At 37.6% G+C, this 23,187-nt stretch overlaps 1 protein-coding gene across 1 annotated transcript in view; it reads right to left on the reverse strand.

The window, feature by feature from the left end:
* Positions 1–23,187, reverse strand: part of TPO (thyroid peroxidase) — a 63,339-nt gene that overhangs the window by 31,098 nt on the left and 9,054 nt on the right. The window contains exons 4-7 of the mRNA XM_038396165.2: positions 18,251–18,417; positions 15,313–15,445; positions 9,169–9,295; positions 5,998–6,204 (exon numbers count right to left, since the gene is read on the reverse strand). Of these exons, the coding sequence (XP_038252093.2) occupies positions 5,998–6,204; positions 9,169–9,295; positions 15,313–15,445; positions 18,251–18,417 (634 nt within the window). The remainder of the gene's footprint in view (positions 1–5,997; positions 6,205–9,168; positions 9,296–15,312; positions 15,446–18,250; positions 18,418–23,187) is intronic.

Here is a 23,187-nt window from a genome sequence, read left to right on the forward strand (position 1 = left end):
ATGAAGTGAGCTGTAGCTCACGAAAGCTTATGCTCAAATAAATTTGTTAGTGTCTAAGGTGCCACAAGTACTCCTTTTCTTTTTTCAATGGTAGGTTATTATATTTTGTGAGTAAACATATTTTGTTTACTTTGCTGTTTCTTCCTTCAGTTGTTGAAATCAATTATTTATTTTCCCTTGGGTTTCCTGTCTAGAGTTTGTCCCCATTATTAAGAATCTTGCTGCTACAGTGGTCACTGCTTCCCTTCAGCTGGTAGGGTGGGCAAAAGGTTAGGTTTCTATTCCAAGTACAGTGTCTTCTGAGACTGACAGCTACAGAGTGCTGTGTGCATTTGACTACCTCTTGCTTCTAGTTATCAGGAAAGGGTTGGAAGAGTTTGGGTATAACTGAAAAATGTATGTTTGGTCTTTAACTTAGTAAAGAGAGAGGACTACAACAAAACAGACCAAGAGTCCGTGGAGTTCACAGTAAATATTCTTTGGTTAACTGCCTCTGCAATTTTAATTCAGATCATTCTGTGCCCCAATGGAGGAAAGCAGCAGTAATGAACATTAAGGGTCTGGCAGAACTGCATAATGAAGTCCTTTTCTTTTTCATGGGCTAAGTAGTGTGCAGCCAGCAGTTCAATGTGCAAATGAAGGTTTTCTATGTTATTTTTTCAAATGACATCAAACGTGACCTGGAAAAAAATCCTTTTTTATTGAAATGAATATAAAATAGCATTTCTCTCTAAAAATCAATGAAGAATATTCCTATCAATCCATTTCTTTGCAAAGAATAATTAAGGAGGTAAACAAAAAGCAAAAAAACCAACCCCAAAAAACAAAACAAAAAAAACCCACCCAGCCTGGCAATGGTAGCTTTCCTGGGTTAGCTGCATATAAATTTAAAATTATATTATAAATACACAAAGGAACTTGCTGGTGGTGAAGTGTAGCAGAATGAAAGTCACAAACTGTTTCAACGCACTGCATTGTCTTCTAAGTCCTATAGCGAACTGGTTCTCTGGAAAGTGACCACACGATCAGAAGAGTTTGTTGCAGTTTTTTTTAAAGGGAATTCAGGGTTTGTGGATGTTTTCTATATTCATAGCAAGGAAAACTCAAATCCTCTGTTTCTGTACAGGACATTCTGAGAGGCAATGTAGTCCAGGGCTCAGAAGATAGACCTAAATTCTATTTCCGGCTCTGACACTAGCTTGCTGGGTAACCTTGGGCAAGTTCTCACCTCTCTGTACCTCAGTTTCCTTTCTCACCTTTTGTGCTTTGTCTATTTAGATTGTAAGTTTTTCAGAACTATCTCTTATTATGGCTCTGTACAGTGTCTAGCACAATGAGACTTTGAGGATATCAGTTGGGGTCTCTATAAACTACTATAATACAATAAATAATAAACCAGGACAGAACAGTAAACTATGGAAGCCCTAATAATGCTCTATTGTGCCTTGACTCTGACCTGAAGTGACCGCAGGGTGAAAAAGCGTCTCAGTCTCCCCATCCATTTAACTATAGGTCTATTTTACAGCTGATGCTGTTTTAAAGATATAAATTATGCTGGTGATTTTTGCCATTTATTGTTGAAAGGGCCCCATACAAGAATCAGTCAGGGCTTGCAGTGGTCATACTGAAAAGGTTTCTTCTGTTTTGAACATTCGAGTGGTTTGAAAGAGATTCCTTATACCTAACCCTCAAATCAGGAGAGATTAATTTAAAAAAAAATTAGAGACAGAAAGCCCAGGTAGGACTCAGAAGGGCTAGGATCACTATGACAAAGAGACAGAGACCATTTTAGAAGATTAAGACTGAAACCTCTTTAAATATGTACCTCTCTAAAACAAAAGGCTGAATATATTTTAATTAGATTGGGATTAGGATAAGTAGTTCTGACTACTGCAGTTCACTTAGTGGATACCAAGGGCACAGATAGCAACTGTACAGCAACTGAGGCTGCTGGGCTCAGAAAAAAATCTAAACAACTCTGGTACATCTCTACTGGGAAAGATATAAAGGAGAACTCCTGTTTTTTATAGACAGGTTTCTCCATTTCATTAAGTCTCGGACAGATTACTGTGCATAGTCTGTGTTTCTGGATACAATATTTCCCACCTCTTCCTGTCCCAAAGAGTTATAATGCTCTGTTAAAACAGCTGTTGGATGAAGTGATCCCTTTATATCTTTCTGAAAGATGTGAACTAGCTCAACCAGAAGTTATGGGCATGATGCAGGAATCAAATGAAATTCTGTGGCCTGAGTTATGCAAGAGGTCATACTAGATGACCGTAATGGTTCTTTTTGGCCTTAACGTTTACAAATTCTTTACTTACATTACAAATATGCTTTTTGAGGTATCACTTGAAAACTAATGTACACAGTAAGTTATGAGTTATATTCTGGAATTAAAATTAACTAAAATGTGTTTGAACCAAGTATATAAGGAAGAGTTATTTAACAGGTCTATCCTAAACATAAGAATGTGTATTTACTTCAGTTTATGTATAGGCAGTAAACAGATACATCGGGCTGATGGGGGATAGAAGCAAACCTCATGCTAGCAAGGGAGAGAGTACAGCATGACATTTGCACCCAGCAGGAGAGAAACGTTTGGTCTGGGTTTTACTTTTCAGAAGAATTAATTGCAAAGGTTTACTGGTTTATAAAGACGGGGGGTTGAACATCAAGTGATATGAATTGAATCATATATATGTATACAATACATATATCGTATACAATATTACTGTAGTATAAAAGCACATCGAGTGAGGTCTTTAATGAAAGTTAAAGAAACACTGGTGATAAATATCATTGTGAACTGTATGTATTAGCATTATGTAAGGAATTGCAAATACTCACTGATATTAGGTTGTACAGTCTGCTCAGACAGGAGCAAATGTCATAGCTATTTACCTGTCTCTAATTAAGTATTATGGAATCGAAACAATGGAAACCCCATTTACATAAAAAACAAACCTGGGGGGGCAGCCCACAAGAAGAGAGGAACAGCATGAGGTCATCCTGCCTCCTGAGACAAGTTAATTGAACTATGGAAGATAGAAGTGAGAACAAAGCCCATCTTTGGCATCCATCACTAGGGAACAGAGCCCTTGCAAGCTGAGAAAGATGGTCCTTCAATCAAGGGGTGAAAATCTTGCTTAGGCAGTGATATGTCACCTAGGACGACAAGGGAAGCGAGAACTTTGTACTTTTGTGGCAAGTCCTGACTGAGGGGAAGTCAGCCAAGGCTGGGAAGAAGAATGACGAAAAACATGAGAAAAACATCTTGAACAAGGCCTGTATCTTGCTAGATTAACTTTTAGACCTCTAGAACTGCATTTTGTTTTGTTTTACTTGTAACTTTTACTTAAGCTTGAACTCACTTAAACCTATTTATATTTTGTTAATATATGTATTAAATTTTACCATAAACCAACTCAGTGCTATATTTAATGGGAAGGTTATATTTACCCCTAGTTAAGTTAATAAGCTGTGATGTGCTTTTGTGTCTTTAAAGGAAGAACCCACCCCTCCCCCATATTATTTCTCTGTACTGTCCAGGAGAGGGCTAGACATTGCATAGCACATAGTTTGGGAAAAATTTGGAATTGGGAGTATGTTGGGCTCACTCTGCCCATAGAAACAAAGGCTGCTGGGGTCAGAGCTGCTGAACCAGGGATTTCTAATACACAGACACTGAGGGCATGCTGGTAAGCTGGTTGTGAGCAGCTCAGGTTGGGAGTTACAAAGGCAAAGCTTGTGAGGCTCCCAAGGTTATGAACAAACAGTGACACAACCCATCACTGGTCTGGACTGTTCCTCAGAATGTGACAATTTGTTACCTGTTTTTTTGTTTGTTTCTTTTTATTTTGCTTTTCAAAATGGAAAAAAATCCAACCTACTTTAGCTTTCAGGAGAAAGCTTATCCTTGAGGGAAATTTTATTAGCTCCTTTTTCAAAGTTAGAAAAATGCTTCATCTGGTCACAGTAAAGAACTGCTTTGTGTAATATTTCCTATCGCCTTGGCAAAAGTGTATGTGAAGTACTTGGCATATAACTCAGAAATAGAAGTACATCCATCTTCATCTGCCCTGCTTAAACTGGTATTAGATCTGAGAAATCTAATGGATATGGATGTACTTACACGCTGAAGAGGGTGGATATTTTTCACAATTTAACAAATATTTGATGCAATACCATTTGTTATAAAAGGAGAGCTTCAAAACTGCTTAATTCATTCACCTTTTTGTTCTAAGGAAATGTCAGCTACTGCCTTCAAAGTCTCTAAAACTGTAAGAAAGTAACACTCAGATTATAAACACTCTGCACATAACAGGATCCATCAGAAAAATGAACCATCTTCATTTGATATTCTCAAAACTCACAGTTTTCTAACTTCCCAGGAGACATGTCATGGCATGTTTGATACGTCTTGGCAGGTAAAAATGTCAAGTAAAGCTGAGGAGTATGATTAACAAGAAGAAACAGATTCAAGGTGATAAGGACACATCTCTTAGGAGCTTCTTACCTGAAAAATTAAAAAAAAGAAAATTGGGGGTGGATGGAAGACTCTGCTCAAGATGATTGCTGTTCTACTGTATCTACCCTGTGCTAATGGAAAGGAACCGCCAGACAAGAAGCACATCACAACTGAGAGGTCTAACTAGTCAATAGAATGAGTAAAATATTTTTATGTCATTCACTGTCATTTGATTGGAATCAAAGAAACAATGAAGAATAGAGATGGGCAAACCTCAACAGATTTAAAGGTTCAGATGACATAAGTTTAGCCAAGAAAAGAAACCGAAAGTTAGGATACTAATCTAAAACTTATTTTCAACATCTAAACAGTCTGAAACTCCCTCCATGATCTCCACAACAGCCTCACTTGCTACTCAGAAGGCTATAGATCTGATCATCCATTGCTCTGCATCGTGTACAGTCATTTATGCAAATGAAAGATGAATGCAAAGTGGGTTACTTTGAAATAGCATAAAAAACTGCACAAGGTGCAGGGCAATAGATAACCAAGTCTTGTGTCTTGGGGGAATCCATAGTTTAACACTAGGAAGCTCTGTACAAGAATGGAAGCAGTTCCTTCAGAGTAGGAGCAGTCACACGATTGAAGTTAGGTTTTAGGGTTTGAACATGAAATTTTTTATTGAAGCTCTGGTGTGTGTGGGGGGGACAACTCAGTGTTATTCATAATGTAGGGTGGTGGGAGCGGGAACATCCTTGCGGGACAGCATGTAGAATTGTAAGGGTCCATGACAGTACATTTGTGAGTTTCAAGCTGTATTTCAAGTTTGCCACCTATCATCTGCATGAAACAATGATCTTACTTATAAATTCATCAGGCATGGTATAGAATCGTGTATCTATGCCAGCTCATTTCTTTTCCTACTAGGAAATAACTAGCTCCTGAAGTCCAACTTTTCCCATCTTCTCAAAAGCAATGACCCCATGTATGTAAAAGTTGCAAAACTCTGCAGGTCATTTTAGCCACATAGTGAGAATACATCTCCTTTCAAAAGTTTGCATTAGCTAATGGAAATATCCTTGCCTTCCCATGGTAAAATTACTGCACTTTAGCTAAGTGATAGTTTAAAAAGAGGATTATTTATGATGATTTTCCTACTTTCCTCACTGGAATTCAAAAACCTTGATATATGAAAATAGTAACAACATTTTTTCTTGCCTGATAGAAGACTTCTCTACAACATAAACCCCACAGCTAAAAATTATTATATTTGTACTAAATATCCTTGATATCCTACTTTTATCTACCTATTTATGTGGAGATGAATATAGGATTATCTTTATATAAATCTATTTATATATCTGCCTTCCTGCATCATTAATAATTATGTCAGACTGCAAATATTCTATTTTTTTTTGCTTTGTTATTTCTGCATGATCTGTCAAATCCATTGCCATTCTCTCACAATCTACTTTACCTGTTTGCCAACTAGTGCTTTTCTTGAAGAAATAAATTTTAAATCATACCTTTATTGGAAAACATGATTTTTGGTTTTCACATGTCATCTTGCATTCTACTCCTCTTAGAAAGGCAGCTCTGTTTGTGCTCTGAGGTGTGAATGAAATATCATGACTTATGTATTGTCCCCACACCATAATGATATCAGAATATAGATTGTCTTCCGTAACAGCCTCATTAGATGCACGAATAATTTTTCTTGTCACTTCACGAACCTAGGAAAGAAAGAACTAATTTACCTGGGATGCCAAATATTATTATTTATTTATCTTTCACATACGGATAAAACACTAAAAAAGCAGAGGAAGTAGTGATAAAAGCTATCACTTCTGCTAGGATATTTTATGTTGTGGAGTATTTCTAATGGCTTGTTTTAAAAAGACGACAGGTTGATATTCCTGTTTAAAAGCTGAGATGTCAGTACCACAAAGCGAGTTCAAAGATATTTCAGCTGAGTTTTCCTGTGTAGTTACCAAACGAGTAGGACATCTCTGATCAGCTTCTTTTCTGAGTCTTTTGAATCACACGTTTTCTTTTACAACGTCTAAAAAGTTTTCATTCTATTTGTTCTGTTCTTTTAACAAAGGTGCAGTGTTAGCAGGGCAGCCTCCAATTCATGCAGTTACTGGGGCTTCACACTGCTCTGTGCCATACAAGCTATTCACATAGACGACATTTTAGGTACCAAACAGAGACCCAAATGTTCCACTCAGTATTTCCAGGCAGAAGTCAGTCAAGACCCAGTGAATCTGTCTGTGGGGATAGCCAGCTCCTCAACATGATCCTTATCTCAACTCTGCAGAAACCCTTCTGAGAGATTTACATGAGGGGATGCTTACTCAACATGGCATAGTTGCCTCTTCACACTACCAAAATAATCAGGGCAAACCAACACAAGTTAATACTAACTGAGACAACATTATCTTTCAGATTTCTCTTTGGAGCTGTGAAAGATCCTTTCATGGACAGCAGCCTGCTGAGTCACGCTGCTTAGAGAACTGCACAGAAATCGTAGGTTGGGAGACAGTACAGCGGCACACACCCTCTGTGCAGATGGCAGGGGGTCTGTGGCCCAAAACCCCAGCGGTTTTGCAGGATTGCAAATTGGTGGGAAACTCACAGGAATGGGGGAAAATTCATTGAAAGTGCATATTGGTGGCATTTCCAGTCTCCCACATGGGAATAACTTACTCACAGGAGCATAGAGGCCATCTGTGGTTCACTGTAATTTACTGCCAAAAGTTTTCATATCTCTGTAACTATGTGTTGTAAATGACCATGGAGATGGCTTTGAGCTACACTGTCTTCTAATATTCTGTCTTACAATAATTCTAATATTTATCCCTTACCTTTACTCTGAATGTTCTGCTATTAAAGAGTAACTTATAATAGATAAAAGAACACAAATAACTGAAATCTGCAACTAAGGGGAAAAACAGCACAGATTTTTTTTTTAACATGGCACTAATTTCATATTCGTATATTGCATGGTATTTTAAAGTGTAGTTTAACAAAAGGGGAGGGAAGCTTGTTGGTATTATGCTGATTGTACGATCAGATTCCTTGCAATAGTACAAGCTTTTTTTAAATGTATTTCACTCCATTAGCACAAGATTTAATGAACTTGGAAATATGTGCAATTGATAACATCCACTGTAAAATTTCTCATTCAAATGTCAGTTTTTCATCTATAAACCCCACACTGTACTGCTTAAAGTTATGATGCCATTTAATTTGTAAAAGGACTTGAAAGTGACATTAACACTAAAATTTGTCTCCCATCATTATTAAATATGTGAAAGGGTAAAATGACAAGACTATGAATACAACAAAAGACTGTGGTTTCTGAGTCAATATTGTAAGAGGTAAATCTGACAATTTGAGATGGGCCTGAACCAGACACACCAGATCCAACCCTCTCCACTGAACATAGGGAAGTTTGCATCCAGTTTCAGATATAAATGTTTTGGTTCAGACCTTTCACTGTTGCCATCTCTGCTGTGTTATAACAATTTGCTGTGCAAAAATCCATTAAGTAATATTGCAGTGGTTCCTTACATTAGTAGTTTGAATTACATAATAGATGAAATCATGGTATGTTGGTAATATTTGTGTAATTGTGTTATCTTAATGTGCAAATAAATTGTATTGGTTTATATAAAATGAACAATATATTTACCTGCAGTACATTTCCCATTTATATTGCTACCCAGAAGCTGCCTTAAGTAACTACTGTGCATATAATAGTCTCCTTATAGTGAGCTAATGATCTCTTTTTCAAAGGTTCTTATCACAACTGCAGAATAAATGGCTCTCTGTTTACCTCAACCACCAAGTTCATTAAAAAGACCACACAATTGTAAATGTACATAGAGTAGGATTTTCCATTGGCCACTTTATAGGCCCAACTCTCTCCACAGTTCTCGATTACAGACTTTTATAAAACAAGCACTATATAAAAATCTGGTTTGGCAGTACCTCAGAGTAAATTTCAATTCAGTAGTTATTCAATCTAGCCCATTACCAATCTATTTTCAGACAAAGTGCTGGTGATATAAACCGCTGAATGCACTATTGTGATGCAGTTATTGGAATATGTATTAAAGTTTTAATTGCAAAGTCTTTGCCTTCTTTCTTAAATGTCAAATCCATGCCTATACTTCAGGTACTAATTAAATATCTAATAATGGCCGAAATCCTTACTCAAAGAAACTCCAACTGAAGTCATGCCTAAGTAAGGTTTGAGTAAAAAGAGAGGACTCAGGTAGTTGGACTCCTGAATATATGCTTAATTAAAAACACACCACTCTAAAATTTAGGCCAAGTCCACACTTACAAGCTTACAGTGCCACAGCTGTAAGATTGTTCATATAGCCATGTTATGCTGATAGGAGAGAGCTCTCCTGTCGACTGAATAAAACCAGCTCAACGAGCAGCAGTAGCTACGTTCGCAGGAGAGTGTCTCCCACCAATATAGTGCTGTGTACACGAGCGCTTATACCGGCAAATCTTATGTCACGTAGGGGGTTGTTTTTTTTTCAGAAAAGTTGTGTCGACATAAGTGCTAACGAACCATATTCATCTGCAGTTTGACTTCATTGATTTAAAAGGGATTGTACAGTCCCAGGCATGCATGTAGCCCAAATCAAGTGTTTCAAATGATTTCATGGTGTTCTAACCAATGGCAGTTGAGATCCATTAAAGAAGTTGGGATTCCATCCTTTGGGCTGGCTGATTCCATCTTCATAAACTGGAGGGAGCCATCTAGCCAGAGCAGTGTTGGAGGCTCCCCATCTAGGATGTTCCCTGGGGAAATAAAAGGTTAGAAAATGTTTTTTTCCCCAACAGTTTTAATTTTAAAATATTCATCAGACATGGGTACTGTCCAGATACTGAGCTATTTATTTAAAAGATCTCTGAAAAGACACCAAGGCATACCAAAGCCAATTTGCCCCAAAGGAAGGGCTAAAAAGTCTTTATTTACTAAAATAAAAAAATGTCAGGGCCTGAACTTATGTTCCTAGCTTAGGCTACTATCCTTTAAAAATCTATGGATGCTTTGCCCACATAAGGATTTCGAGACTGTACTCATTCATTAGAAAAAAAGGGAAAGAAATGTTTCAGCTCTTGCTGGCTTTCATCAAGTGCTCTTGTTTAGAGCTTGGAATTGGGTGTTAGGGCAGGGAAGAGTGAGGCTGGAGGGAAGAGGAATGATCAGTGGGTTGGTGAGGATGTAGGGAGGCAATCATCTTAGGGAATAGGGATCATGACTGGGAGTGAAGAAACCTCAGGTGAAATTCTGGCTCCAATGAAGTCAATGACAAAACCCCCAGTGAGGCCTGGACTGGACCCAGGTAGTCCTCCTTCCATCATAATCTACCTATCACTTAAATTCAAAATACTTTACATTGGAGAAAGGATGTGAGACTGTCCGGATCAATAAATTGGCAACTGAACTCAAAATAAGCAGGTCAGAAGCACAGACAGACCCAAACCAAATGCTCAGAATTTTTGGTGACTCTGGATCTTAATTCTGTAAATATTCCCTATTTTTACAATGAATTAAACTAAAAACCCCTAATTTTCCCCCCTCCCTCCGCAATCTGTGATATTTAAAATTCAGATTCATGTTTTGCAGTGTCAGACCATCTCATGATGCTGTAATGGCCCATGAGAAATTAGTTTAGCGCTCTCAATCCAGATCGTAAACACCTCTGCTCCAGCCCAACTGGCACCCCTGAAAGCCAGGGACTAAATAGGCATTGAAATTGAATTTCCCTGTCACTGTAGAGGTAGGATAGGATAGGGTGGAAGCACATTGTTGGGGCACTATGGGTAAGTTGGTGCAGTTCTGTAGCAAAAGGCAGTACTTAAGTAGGTGTCTAGGATGCTCAATCTAGTACATTTCATAACTTGCTAAATACACACAATATTCAAAAGCAGAGATAAAATATTAAAAGCGTATTAGGTTTACTCTGATATTCTAAAGCTGAGCCACAAAGAACTAGGAATGTTCAGAGACAGAAAGTGGAACTACAGGGTGTTACACATACATTTATGGAGACACTAAATTGGGAACAATTATTTTATTAATATTCCACTGATCTTCAGCATACCAAAGTGGCTCGATTTGCAAAGCTATATTGGACAGTAATACACTTAATTAACCTGAATAATTCACACTGGAAGGTTGAAATGTGCCTTACTAAAGCATTCAAATTAGTTACAGATTATTTGTCTTTATTGAAATTGCATAAAGTACTGCACATAGTATAGTGCTATTCCACTCAATTAAAAATAATGAAATGTTAATTTAACTGCTTAACCAGTGATTTTTCTCCTGATTGCTTTTATATTTTAGCAGCTCACTAGAATGTTACTGCAGTAAAATCCCTTTCAGATGCTTTTTATTATTATGTAAAGATGGAATTAATGTCATCTTAAACAGTGTATCAAGCATGGGTAGTTTAACAAATACACTTGATTCTATATTTATGGATTCCTGCTCTATTCTCTGCATTCACATATTATAGTTCTACTTATTTTTAATAGTATATGCTGTTTCAAAACTGAGCACTTTGGAAAAATTCATTAAAAGGCCATTTATGATCAAAATGTAGAAAGAAAAGACTCTGTGAAAAAGATCCAGAGATGAATCCAGTTTATATTATTCAAGCAAAACTCCCCCTGAAGTCCATGGAATTAAGTTAGCAGGATTTAGCCCCAGGCAGTTGAAATAGAGGGTTACTGTTTCACAGACCCCTATGATGTAATCAAATATGATTCCTTCTATGTCAAGTGTAGATTTTTCACTCACTCATACTGGCATTACACATTTTTGGATAGCTCAAAATTTGTTTTGTTGTGCCTTAGAAGGGACCTGAAGTTTTAAGATGCAGTTTATTACCTGGATTTATATCTTTTGAATGCCTTTTTTTTCTTTTTAGAGAAAGATGCCTGGTTTTGGTATCAAGATGTAGAAAGGAAATATTTGAATTAATGTGGTATGACTATATAATACTGTAGTGGAGGACTCTATGTTTCATATCTTTCTGAGATGTCAGGGACACAACTCGGGAGATGCACAAAGAAATAGCTGCAAGCATGGATCTTTTGTTATTACACTTAAGTTTTCACATGAAAGACACTTGAACAAATGGCCATAAGGATGCAAGAATGAGAATTATATAATGAAATTCCTTTGTTGGTTAAAGACAATAACCTAACTAGCTGGGCAACTCATTTCTGTAATAACTAGATTTTAGAGCTAGAAAACACATTATTTTATCAGATTTGCAAATGATGCATTTTGGAATGCCCAGCCCTTTCACTCCACATGCATCAGCTGCCAATACAATTCCATAGCTGCTATTTTTAAACATTTGAAACAGAAATTCTGAATTTCCTGTTTGAGTTACACTTGAGTGAAAAGTTCAAAATCTACTCAAATTGATTATAGCAGAATAAAAATGTGACTGAGATATTCACCCAGTCCCCAACACATACAGAGGAGTTAAAGACATCTTTTCAGCTAGAAAAATAAAAAGCATTATGGAACATTATGATAATTTTCAAAAAGAACCGTTTTCTAAACAGTTTATCTACATTATTTACCTAACTGAAATTTAACTTTGGCTGGAGTTTATAACTCTCAGTTGCCTTTGAAAATTCTAATCTCTCTTTTGAAAATAATTTCCTTGAGATAACATCTTCCCATAATGCAGCACTCTCCGCTACCAACTAGTCACTGCAGAATAATGGGAAAGTGGAGGTGCAGGCCAACAAAGCTTCGGCAAAACCCTGCTCATATAAAAAGTGCAAAGAATCTCTGAAGTATTCAGAAAAGGAGTACTTGTGGCACCTTAGAGACTAACAAATTTAAGGTGCCACAAGTACTCCTTTTCTTTTTGCGAATACAGACTAACACGGCTGCTACTCTGAAACCTGAAGTATTCAGGAAAGCATGGGATATGAGATCTCATTCAAGATGGTAAACTCCCTGGTGCAGTATTCATGTATCTACTTTGGAAAAGGAAAGGGCTAAACATAATATGGCATGTTTTGAATCCATAGCTCGATGGAGTCCAGTTCAGAACAGGAGTCAGATTCCCAGCTAGTGTAAAATGATGTAGCTCCACTAAAATCAATTGAGCTAAACTGTATTATACCATTTGAAGATCTGCCCCATGAAGTATAAACAACTAAGCCATCCTTCCCTGTCCCTAACATAACTGGAACGCCTTAATCTTCAAAATCCCTTCCATTTCCCAAAACAATACAAAGTACTCAGATCAGTGCCACTTAGCTGAGGACCAAGACAAAGCTAAATAATTGCTTGGACATGCCTTTCCTCCAAACCCTCTTTATTAAAAAATAAGTCTGCACATACTTTTGGCTGTTATCCCATCACATACTTTTGGACAGCAAAGCTAAGGACAATAAATCTGTTAATATCTATTTGTGTGGGAAATGCTACATTTGGGAGTGGCTGATGCCATGTGGATAGTCTCCACACAAGCCTACATTTAATCCTAATATGTTATGCATTTGCTTGAAGGATTTCACAGTGAAGTAAAGTTATCTTAATGCTGCTTGTTAAACAGTCCATAAACCAAGCTATTTGCCCCAAATATGCATACTGTACATATTTAAGATTAATTAATCAAAAGCACAGCTATAATCAAAGAAATTTGCTGATTGCTTTTTAAGTACATCTTAACTACATTCCTTTTACAAGTAAATAGCTGTTCCAAACTGAAATTAACTTTAAATTACACCCATGCAATGCTGCCCTGACTTACTGACTTAAGACTGAATTACATTCTACTAATGGGTGACTGGACTGACATGATTCTGATACATCATCAACCCAAAAGAGGCAACTTTAGTTGGGGATTGGTCCTGCTTTGAGCAGGGGGTTGGACTAGATGACCTCCTGAGGTCCCTTCCAACCCTGATATCCTATGATTCTATGAACTGTAGAGCTAGGAAAAATTACAGATACCTGTATAAAAGTAACTTTTTTTTTAAACTTTTGTGTTTTGAGACCTTCGAAGCTTGTTTACATTGTAATGCAATTAGCTTGATCCTCAGTTGCCATACATGAACATAGCTCAAAGTATTTCAATGGGCCACTCTGATTTACACTGCATGAGGCCCAATGATATTAAAAGTCTTACTCTCCACTGCCTGGCATTTTTTTTTGTAGTTGATTAGTGCCAAGTGGCTATGAAACATTACTAAATAAGAATGGTAGCATTTTATACTCACTTTGTGTGTGTGCAAATGACTACACAAAGTTCAAGATAGTGGAGAGTCAGGCTCATTGTGTCTAAACTAAATGAGTTATCAGTTGCAACTATAATATTAAGTACTATCTCAGATGTTAAACAATTCTATAGGTATCTAGTGGGATCAGCTGACACATTTGATCTTATGTTAACAAATACACTTGATTCTATATGTATGGATTCTTTTAGATGCATTTGAGGATGGTCTCTTGCACAACTCTTATCAGAGAGCTTGCCTCACAACACTATTTAAGATCATTTGCAATGTGGCAAAACTGGCTGAGTCCATAATAAAACCAGGGTTTTTTTTAACCAAGGTTAATTCTTTGTTTGGAATTTTCAGTTTTGCACAAATCCCCCAAATCCTAGTGATAGCTAAGGAACCTCTCCTGAGCCCACCTCTACACCTCCATCCCTGTTTTCATTGCAAATCAAATCAGGGTGATTCTTCGGAAGTAAAATCTCTCATTATTTAAAAGCTTTTGGCTGGATAACTTGAGTTAGCACTTTGGAAAACCTGTGTTCTTCTTACCATAAGAAATAAGCAGTCAAATGCAGTTAGGAAATGTGTCGTGATATAAGAGCAGTTCAGTGTTTGTGGAGACTAAATTGGACCAGCAGCAATGATAATACATTTATTTTTGAGCCACGTGAATAGCGAAAGCTGCAAATTAATCACAGCCATAATTTTTCTAATGGCCTCATCAATAAAAAAAAGCAAGCTCTTGTTAATAAGCCCTTTAAGGAGAAGTAGTTATAAATAAAACTTTGACAGGAAGAAAAGTCAATTTTAAAGTCTCACTGTAGCAGACCCAGATATTAGCAAATATGAATTCTGGGATTTAATGCGTTGAAGAGTTTATGCTCTTGAAATTCACAGAGGTCTGGTCAATATATCATTTTGTTTTTGTCAAAGTATTAAAATATGATACAATACTATTTAACTGAAATTCAGTTCACCAAACAGTCTGGTTAACCAAACGTTGGTTATGTCCACAGACACAGTAAAGCTCCAGGCCCTTTAAAAGCTGACCAGTCTGGAAGCCAGGCAGCATTCCCTTCACTGAACACCAGATGTAGGAAACTTTTCACTGTGGGTAAACCATTCTGGGGCAGGCTGGTATCTCTGTATTGTGCTCTGAGGCTCAAAGCACAGATTATACAAAGATGACCAGAAACCTCCCCCTCATCCAAAACTGTGTTCAGCTGAATGTTTTGAATGTGTCCCAAAACCTTCAGCCAACCAAGGCTCTGATGCACAAGCATTTTAACATCACTTTGTGGTTTGCGTATAAGAAATCCGTACTGTAGCTTTGAATGTCTATCTGCTAGGGAACAGCTATGAGAAAAACTGAATAGTGGAAACACTGTTTTCTTTCTTTTCTCATGGAGATATTACAGTGTTTTTTCTTTCTTCCTTGTTTTTTTAATCTACATTAAATTAAGTAACCATTTCATTTTCTTCTGTGTCAAAAACATACCTTTATGAATAACAGGAAGAGAACTGTGTCGTAAACAACACAAGTTACATACCTGTTATTGCACGCACCAGTGATGAGGCGGTATTTATTGGCTAGGCAATTATTTTGACATTTTGGTGGCAGCATGTAATGCAGACATCCAGAAATATTGGCAATCATGCTGAGCAGATCAGGTGATAAAAGATCTGAAAAAAAAAAGACAGCCAACCCAACATGACCCGTTTGTTTGCTCTATTTGCTTAAGAATACTGTTGTATCTGTTACAGCAGAATCCATTACAAAAGTCAACATTAGTCAGCTGTTACCCCTGTCATTTCTGCTAATGTATTTGTTATTCACAAGTATTAACCATGTAGCTTATACAAATAAGGCCATTTTAGCTATTCATCTTCCCTAGACATATAGATACATGGAATTATTTCTGCTCCCTGGCTAGATGAAAAAGGTATATAGTATTTATTAGATACTAGATCTGGGCAATTTTATTAGAACTGGTAAATTATTAATTGAATTAGTTAAAATTACTGTAGTTTCTGAGATCTGAGAAACTGCATAAAATTTACAACAATATCTAAAGTGAATTGGGCATATGACAAACAAAAAGGAAAGAATCCAAAAAGCTAGTGAAAAATTAGGGCCAATATAGTTACAGATGAGCTGACCTAAATACAGAAAGGAGCTAACATTGCACTTTAAGAGTCAGGTGCTCTCTTTATGAAGGCATGGAAAGCGTGTCATTAACAACTGCATTCCTTTATTGAAACATAACACCATTCCAACACAACAGTGACCACAGCCCGCAACTCCCTGATCCCAGAGCACCACCTTCTGAGATGGAGGATGACCTGTGGTCTCTGCAGCCACACCCACATCCATATGTAACAAGAGCCGCTCCTCTGCACTGAAGAAGCTACAGGCAAGAGATGGAGCCCAGTGGCCATCAGTGTTCATTGTGAGTCACATGATTTCAACCCATTTTGGAGCCAATCTCAGGGTAAAGCAAGAAACTCCAGCCCTCATATGAATATTAGATCTGCTGGAGACTGGCTGATCTTCTGCAAGAGGTGGGGAAAGGGAAGGCAGCTAATAATTGCTGCTGCAGGAAGCAGGCAGAGCTTTACCCCTTTTTCATCAGGAGCCAAAATGAGGTTTTGGAGAGGGGAGGGAGAGTAGAAGCATTCAACACCATTTTCACAAGAGAGGAAGATTGGGTGGAGGGTGCAGAAAGAGTCCAACAGCTCAAGCAGATCTCTGATCCTGTCCCCCTCTTTTCCTCCTGGGTCAGTTTGTTCTCCCCACTCCTCTCACATCAATCCTGGGAATGGGGACGGGGGTGAAGAGGACCCTGACGCAGCTTACCATCCCCCAGGCTGAGGAAAGAGGGGGGAAGAACCCTTGAAACTGAAGGAGCATCAATGGGGATGCTGGGTGGCCAGGGGCAGATGTGGGGCTGGATGGGTAGAACTGATACTGGGGCTAGGAAAGTGAATTATTAATTGATGAGCTGGACAACGGACAGATGGGGTGGGGGGTGGGGGACAGAATTAATTAATTAGAATTTTGGGGGCTGGGTGTCTAGATTCCAGCTTCTCCCATTATCCAGCATGTGGGTAGGTGCTGTTCCAGAGTGCCACCTTGTGACCTTGGATGGCCCTGCAGACACCCTGCCTCAGTTTTTCCTCTGAGTTCTGAGAATAATACACCCTACATCCAGAGTCTTTAAGAACAAGATTCCTCCTCTCTTGGGGCCACTTTATTCAGGTTAACCAGCCCTCCTTTTAGTTTCACAATTTCACTTTCTTGGGGCTGTGTGCTTCTTATCCCAGTTCTTCCTGACCTGTAAACTCTGCCTTCAAGCCTGGGGACTTCACAGCCCTCCTTCTTTGGGCCTGTGTGAGTATGTCTATTGGGAGCGAGCCTCTCAGCCCAGGCATACAGACTCAAGCTAGCAGGGCTCCAGCCAGCATGCCACAAATAGCAATGCAGATGTTGAGATTTGGCCTTTGGCTTTGAGAGCCTTAGCTAATCAGGTCAGGAGGTGGGCTTGTGCATAGGCAACAGTGTCCACAAGGGGGAATTACAGCATAGCACTTTGGTGTGCACTGCTATTCTCACCCCCATAGTCCGAACTGTGGGACAGGATAGACAAGCCCTTAATTTGTGTGTATGGCATGAATTTCCCAAGAAAAAACCTGAGAGAGAGAACTGTAGTGCTTGATGTTTGTTTGCAACAGTCTAGATCTTCCATCTCTTGAACAGTAAAAAAAAGTGCATTTATAATACTAAGAAAGAAAATAGATATTATTACAATGTTATTATTTATAGAGATGGTATTAGGTCATGACATATTTAGATCTAGGTCTGAATTTCAAATATCCCAAATGCCAGGGGGGTTGGTTTTGCCCATCTTAAAATAATAATAGTAATAATGATGATGTTGTATTACTTAGACAACTCTCCAACTTTGAACTTTCCAGTGCATTACCTAAAACAGTAAAATAGCATATAAAACACATAAAATCAATGCACCATGAAAAGTAAGAAGTCCTTCCATGTCTGGAGGAAACATATTTCAGGAACTCAGTTCCCCAGAGGAAAAAGATACAAACAGTACCCTTCCGTGTCTGCCAACCTCAGGCTCCGGAAGGACCAAAGCCTCTGACCTAAGAAGCTCCACAAAACACACAGGACATTCAGTATATTTGTGAGATGATTTGTACACAATACAAGGGCATGTGTGTGATTGTAAAGGATGCTAATGGCTAAATGCTGCTCAAGCACCATAGCAGTACAATCAGAAGCCAAACACAATAGAGGGTAACTATTTATAAGATGCTTTTAAGATCTGAACAGCATGCACTATGACTCTAAGATGTGGGTATGACTAGTACTCCTGCCTGCATAAAATAAAAATGAAGTCAACACAGTTTCAATCTAGGAGATAACCCTTAAGCTATCAACAGGGATTTCTGCCTGTGTGTTGTATTTACCACTTGGATGCAGTGAGCGTTTCTGTTTCTGGTGAACTTTTTTTTCCAGCACTTGTGTTGAAGTTTCCATTCTTTCAGCTGCTTGGGAAATATCTTGACTTTCTTGTTCAGGAAATTTTGAAAAAGCCAGCAGCAGAGCAGGAGCTATTTCCCTCCTTTGGAGATTTCTATAACACAGATAAAATATGCATTTTTAAGTGCAACCTTTAATCATACTGATATTTATAATTAGGGCTTAAGTGGAAAAGATTGAACCTGGGAAGATTATCATCTTTTGATATTTGTTAAAATTATTTGTATCCATGTTAACATGGGAAAATGCATTCCGTTCAGTGTCCCCTTTTTATGAAACTTATTAATAATTATATACAGAGCTCTGTCTAGATGGAGAAGGAAAACACTCGTGGTCTGAAACCACAATACAACAAATCATAATGTGTGTACACATATCGGAAATAGTTAAAGATTTGACTTAGAAATACTATATTTTAGGGAAAAAACCCAACATATAAGCTAAGGTTCCTTGAAGCCTAACAGAAGTTTTCCGAATATCTATTTGGTTGTTCGGTTACTCCATGAAAGGGAGTAACATGGAAAGTTATCATGCCAAATGAGACTTTAGGTTGCTCATGGACAACAAATTGGACATGACTTTGCAAAGCAATATGGCAACAAAACAGGCCTGTGAACTTTCTAAGGCATCAAATTGTAACAAGAAGGTGGTAATCCCTCTGGTAAAACTGCACTCTGAATATTGCGTTCACATCTGTGCCTCATTTTTTTCATTTTAGCTGGAAACACCATCACTTGGGATGGTGCAGATTAGACTGAAGCAAATGCTAAAGATATTCAGTGAAAAAAAACTGCAGTAATGTTCTGTCATTTCTATGGCTACACCAGAAATAATGCTGCTGGACAAATGACAGAAGGCAAGTCACTCAATATCTCAAGTGGCAAATAGGAATAAACTTTGCCAGAAGCAAAATTTGTATTACATAAGGATAGGAAGGGATACCTTGTGGACAAAATACTAATCAATGCTAAATACAATAGTCACAATGTAGCATTAACCGAAGAGTGAATCCAAATGGTAGGCTCGGTTTAAATGTCACATTTAAGATCACAGACAACTTAAGGCATAAAATATACAGTTTAAGTGCTCAATCAAGAAACAGCCCACTCAATCAAACTTGAGACCTCAGACAAGTGTCTATAGTAAGAAAAACAGCTCCACATAATGGGTAGCTGGCTGAGTTCCCATTCCCTATGCACCTGCTCATATTCAGTCAGTGAAGTGCTGTTAATGCTATGCCAAGGAGCTCCCACAAATATTTAACCATTAAGGGTTTGTTGCAAAGCCATCTAAAGTCAGTGGCAAAGTTCCCAATGACTTCAATGAGTCTTGAATCAGATCCCTAGAATGTGAAAAACCCCTCAAGGCAAGCCAAGCTCAGTTTGGTGATGTGTTCTCTAGGCTCATGCTTTACATATAGTTTGGATGGAAATCTGATGCGCAGCACTTTGTTTGACATAGAGAAAAATTAACCGTCTTCCAGGTCTTATCTTCACTGAGCTCCACTGCAGCTCAGCTCTGCATGTGAAAGAATAGTGGAAATGGGTCCTGATTAGAGGTAGGCAAAAAATTTTGACCACAATTTTACGGTGAAAAATTTAGATTTGGTAACACCAATGTGTTACGTAAATTGTTTGTTTAAAGAAAAAACAAAACAGTGCAACCAACCAACCAAAAAAAATCTGAAAAAAATCAAACTGTTTTGTATTTACAATGTAAAAATTAAATTTTGATTTTTCTGGTTCAAAACAGCTTTTCATTTTGAAATTTCCTTTAATTTAATTTTAAAATTATAAAAAACATGTAAAAATGCTCAAAATCAAAATGAAATGTATTCAACCAAAAACATATTTTTCCCCCTCAAACTTTTTCATTTGCCAACAAATTCAAATATTTTTTGATTTTTGGTCTGATCCAAAATTATTTTTGTTCTGATTTTTTGAAATTACCAACTTACCAAAAAATCAGTTATTTGCCGAGTTTTAGTCCTGAGAGTGACAGGGTAAAAGTAATAAACAAATCTCACTTACTGTGTAATTCAGAAACAACTCCACTGAAGTCAAAGGAATTACAGAAATATAAAAACCAGTGTACGAGAGATAAAATTCAGGCCTGAGGTGTTTAGATGTGAGCATAGTTGCCTAAATCCTAAAGTGTATGAGCAACTTGCAGAGATTACACCTATTTTTCAAATTCTCAAATATCAGTTCTCAATTACCTTAGTCTTCTCAGGAGGCAATATTTAAATACATATGGACAATTTTCAAAAAGATTTCTCATCTGTATTGGCCAAACTCCTTCAACTTTAGATATAGTATCCTTCTTTTGCCTTGAACTAACATTTATTGAAGGCTGTGTTTGAAAATTCTTAACATGCTTTTAAGCTTGAGTTACCTTATGCCCCTCAAGAGATATCCCAGATCAGTGAAGTTTTACAGAATATTAAATGAAACTCATTTCATTTTTGGACACCCCTTTGAGGACTTGAGTGTCAGTGAATAACTGGTAATGTTTAGTGACCTTCTGCAAGAGTAGTTTCTTATTTGGGGCATAGAAATTGATTTTTCACATCCCAGCATATACAGATGGTCCACTTTTGTCCACTTGCCTGGGTATACAAAGGCACCAGCAGCAGACAGCAGCTTGCAGGCATCTGAACTGGTGGCATCTGGAACAGGCTTTACAAATGAGGTTATGTCCCCCATTGGTTAGAACTATGAAACCAGGATAGCTCCTGTGCAGTACATACTAAATAAAAGTATTTATTTCTGACTGAAGACTCTGAGCCATCTTTAGTCTGTCATTAAAACTCAGACCCTTCCAGGGATGTCATTTGTCTTCTCCCCCCCCAGATAAAATGTACTCTGCTTTCTCAAGATATTCCTCCACCTTGAAAGACCCAACTTCAGTTATTCCTAGCTCTGGTCTGGTTCAGAAAATCTCATCTATTTTCATTAGAATTAGGCTTACCTCAAAATATTTAGCATGTAGGTTCAGTTTACATAAGAATCTTTGAGTTTAGGGCTCGTCTACAGCTTGTCCAAATTAAACATCTTGAGTTTATACCAAATGGGGCTGGAAATCTCATGGGAAGAAGTTTTTTGAAAGATTTCTGACAGGGTTCAATTGAGGTCTTTTCAGACATTACTTCTCATCTGCAGTTTCTCATTACACCAAAAATTTAGGACACTATATACTGTACCCATTCCTTCTACTTAACATTATTTTTCTTAACTTTTAAAAATGCCTTTGTATTCACTGGTTAAATGGAAACTGCATATGTTGCTTTCTTGATTATTTTGATGCAAACTCATTGATGATTATCTCTGAAATCTAATTTCTTGATAAGATGACTTTCAGTGGACAGGAGAGGAAAATCATAAATAAAAAAAGTTTAGCTCCTTGTAACACAGAGTTTTTAACTCTTTGGCACATTAAAATGAATATTTAGCATTTGTATTGGGAAGTGAGAGAATCCCATTTCTGTAACAGGAAAAGTTGACAGCAAAATATACTTTTTAACAGCTTTATACATTTCTCAAAGGCCACTAACTTTACTCTTTGAATCAAAATACTGCATCTCTTTCCAGACAGATATCATAGTGATGGGAATATTATAAGTAATGTTGGTCAAAAAATTCAAATGAAATATTTTTCTTCTGGAAAAATTGATTTTTGTCAAAACTGAAATTTTCTGCAGGAAAGATCCTTTGTAGTAGAACTTTTCATCCAAAACCCCTAAATGATACATTTTGTTCAGGGCCAGTTCTTCGTTAATGTCACAGATCTGGTTTTGCTCCTCCTGCTGTATGCTTGCCAGACTGCTACGAGGGGATCCAAGCTCTGAATCCCATGTGCCCTTAGCTTGCTGGTGGTGGGCAATTTAAGCCCTGTGCCTATATGCATTTCCCTGCCTCAGATGCCTTACCACTCTTTGGGCCTGGGCAGAGCCTTCTTTGGTGTCCAGGATCTTTCCCCCTCAGCTCATAACTTCTCTTCAGAATCATGGAGCCTTTCCAGCTCAGCTGGCATTCGCTGACTTTGGGTGGTCCTTTAGTTAAACTGCACATCTCCCCCCACTATGAAAGCATGCCTGTCTCATGAAAGGGAATAGAAAAATCTGTACCAACTGGGTTTGGAACTCTCTAATTAAAGATGTGGTCTGTTCCATAACTTGTATTTCTAATGTTTTGATTAGATTCACTAGAGCTGTATGGTTTTCCTTTTCGGGCCATAGTGCAGTGACATTTATGTATATTAATTACATTTTAAATCTATGTTGCAGTGTATGTTATTGTAAGTTAATAAAATGTGTGTGTGTTTGTGTATTTTAAAAAAAATTAAAATAAATATATCTTGTGTGACTGCCATTGTATTTTCACTAGGTAGTTAGTGTATTTTAGTGGTTAATAGTTGGCTCTGAGAGTCTGGATTCTTGAGTTCTATGCCTGTTGTGCCAATGTCTTACTTTGGAAAGTCACTTAAACTAACTATCCTTCAGTTTATCCTACCTGTAAATTCAGCACAATAATGTTTACCTAAGGAACAAGTTTTTGAGTGGCTTGATTACTTAATGATTTGAAATACTTTGAGCTTTTTGGATGAAGGAGTTATATAAATAAGCGGCGCATATAATTATTACTAGAAATATACATCTAAAGCCAGTGACTTAAGATTAAGGAACTCCAGGAATCCTTTATGACATGTAGCCAGAAATTACTGCTGAATTATACTGTTAGGTTTCCATGTTGACTAGAGAACATCACATTTTGGTCAAAGTGCAGAGAGCCTTTAAATCACTAATTGTATTGTTCTCTGTTACAACCAACATGGCTTAGATAGCTTAACTTCAACCAGACTATCA

This window comes from Dermochelys coriacea, chromosome 3, assembly GCF_009764565.3.
Source record: "Dermochelys coriacea isolate rDerCor1 chromosome 3, rDerCor1.pri.v4, whole genome shotgun sequence".
Taxonomy (NCBI): Eukaryota; Metazoa; Chordata; order Testudines; family Dermochelyidae; genus Dermochelys; species Dermochelys coriacea.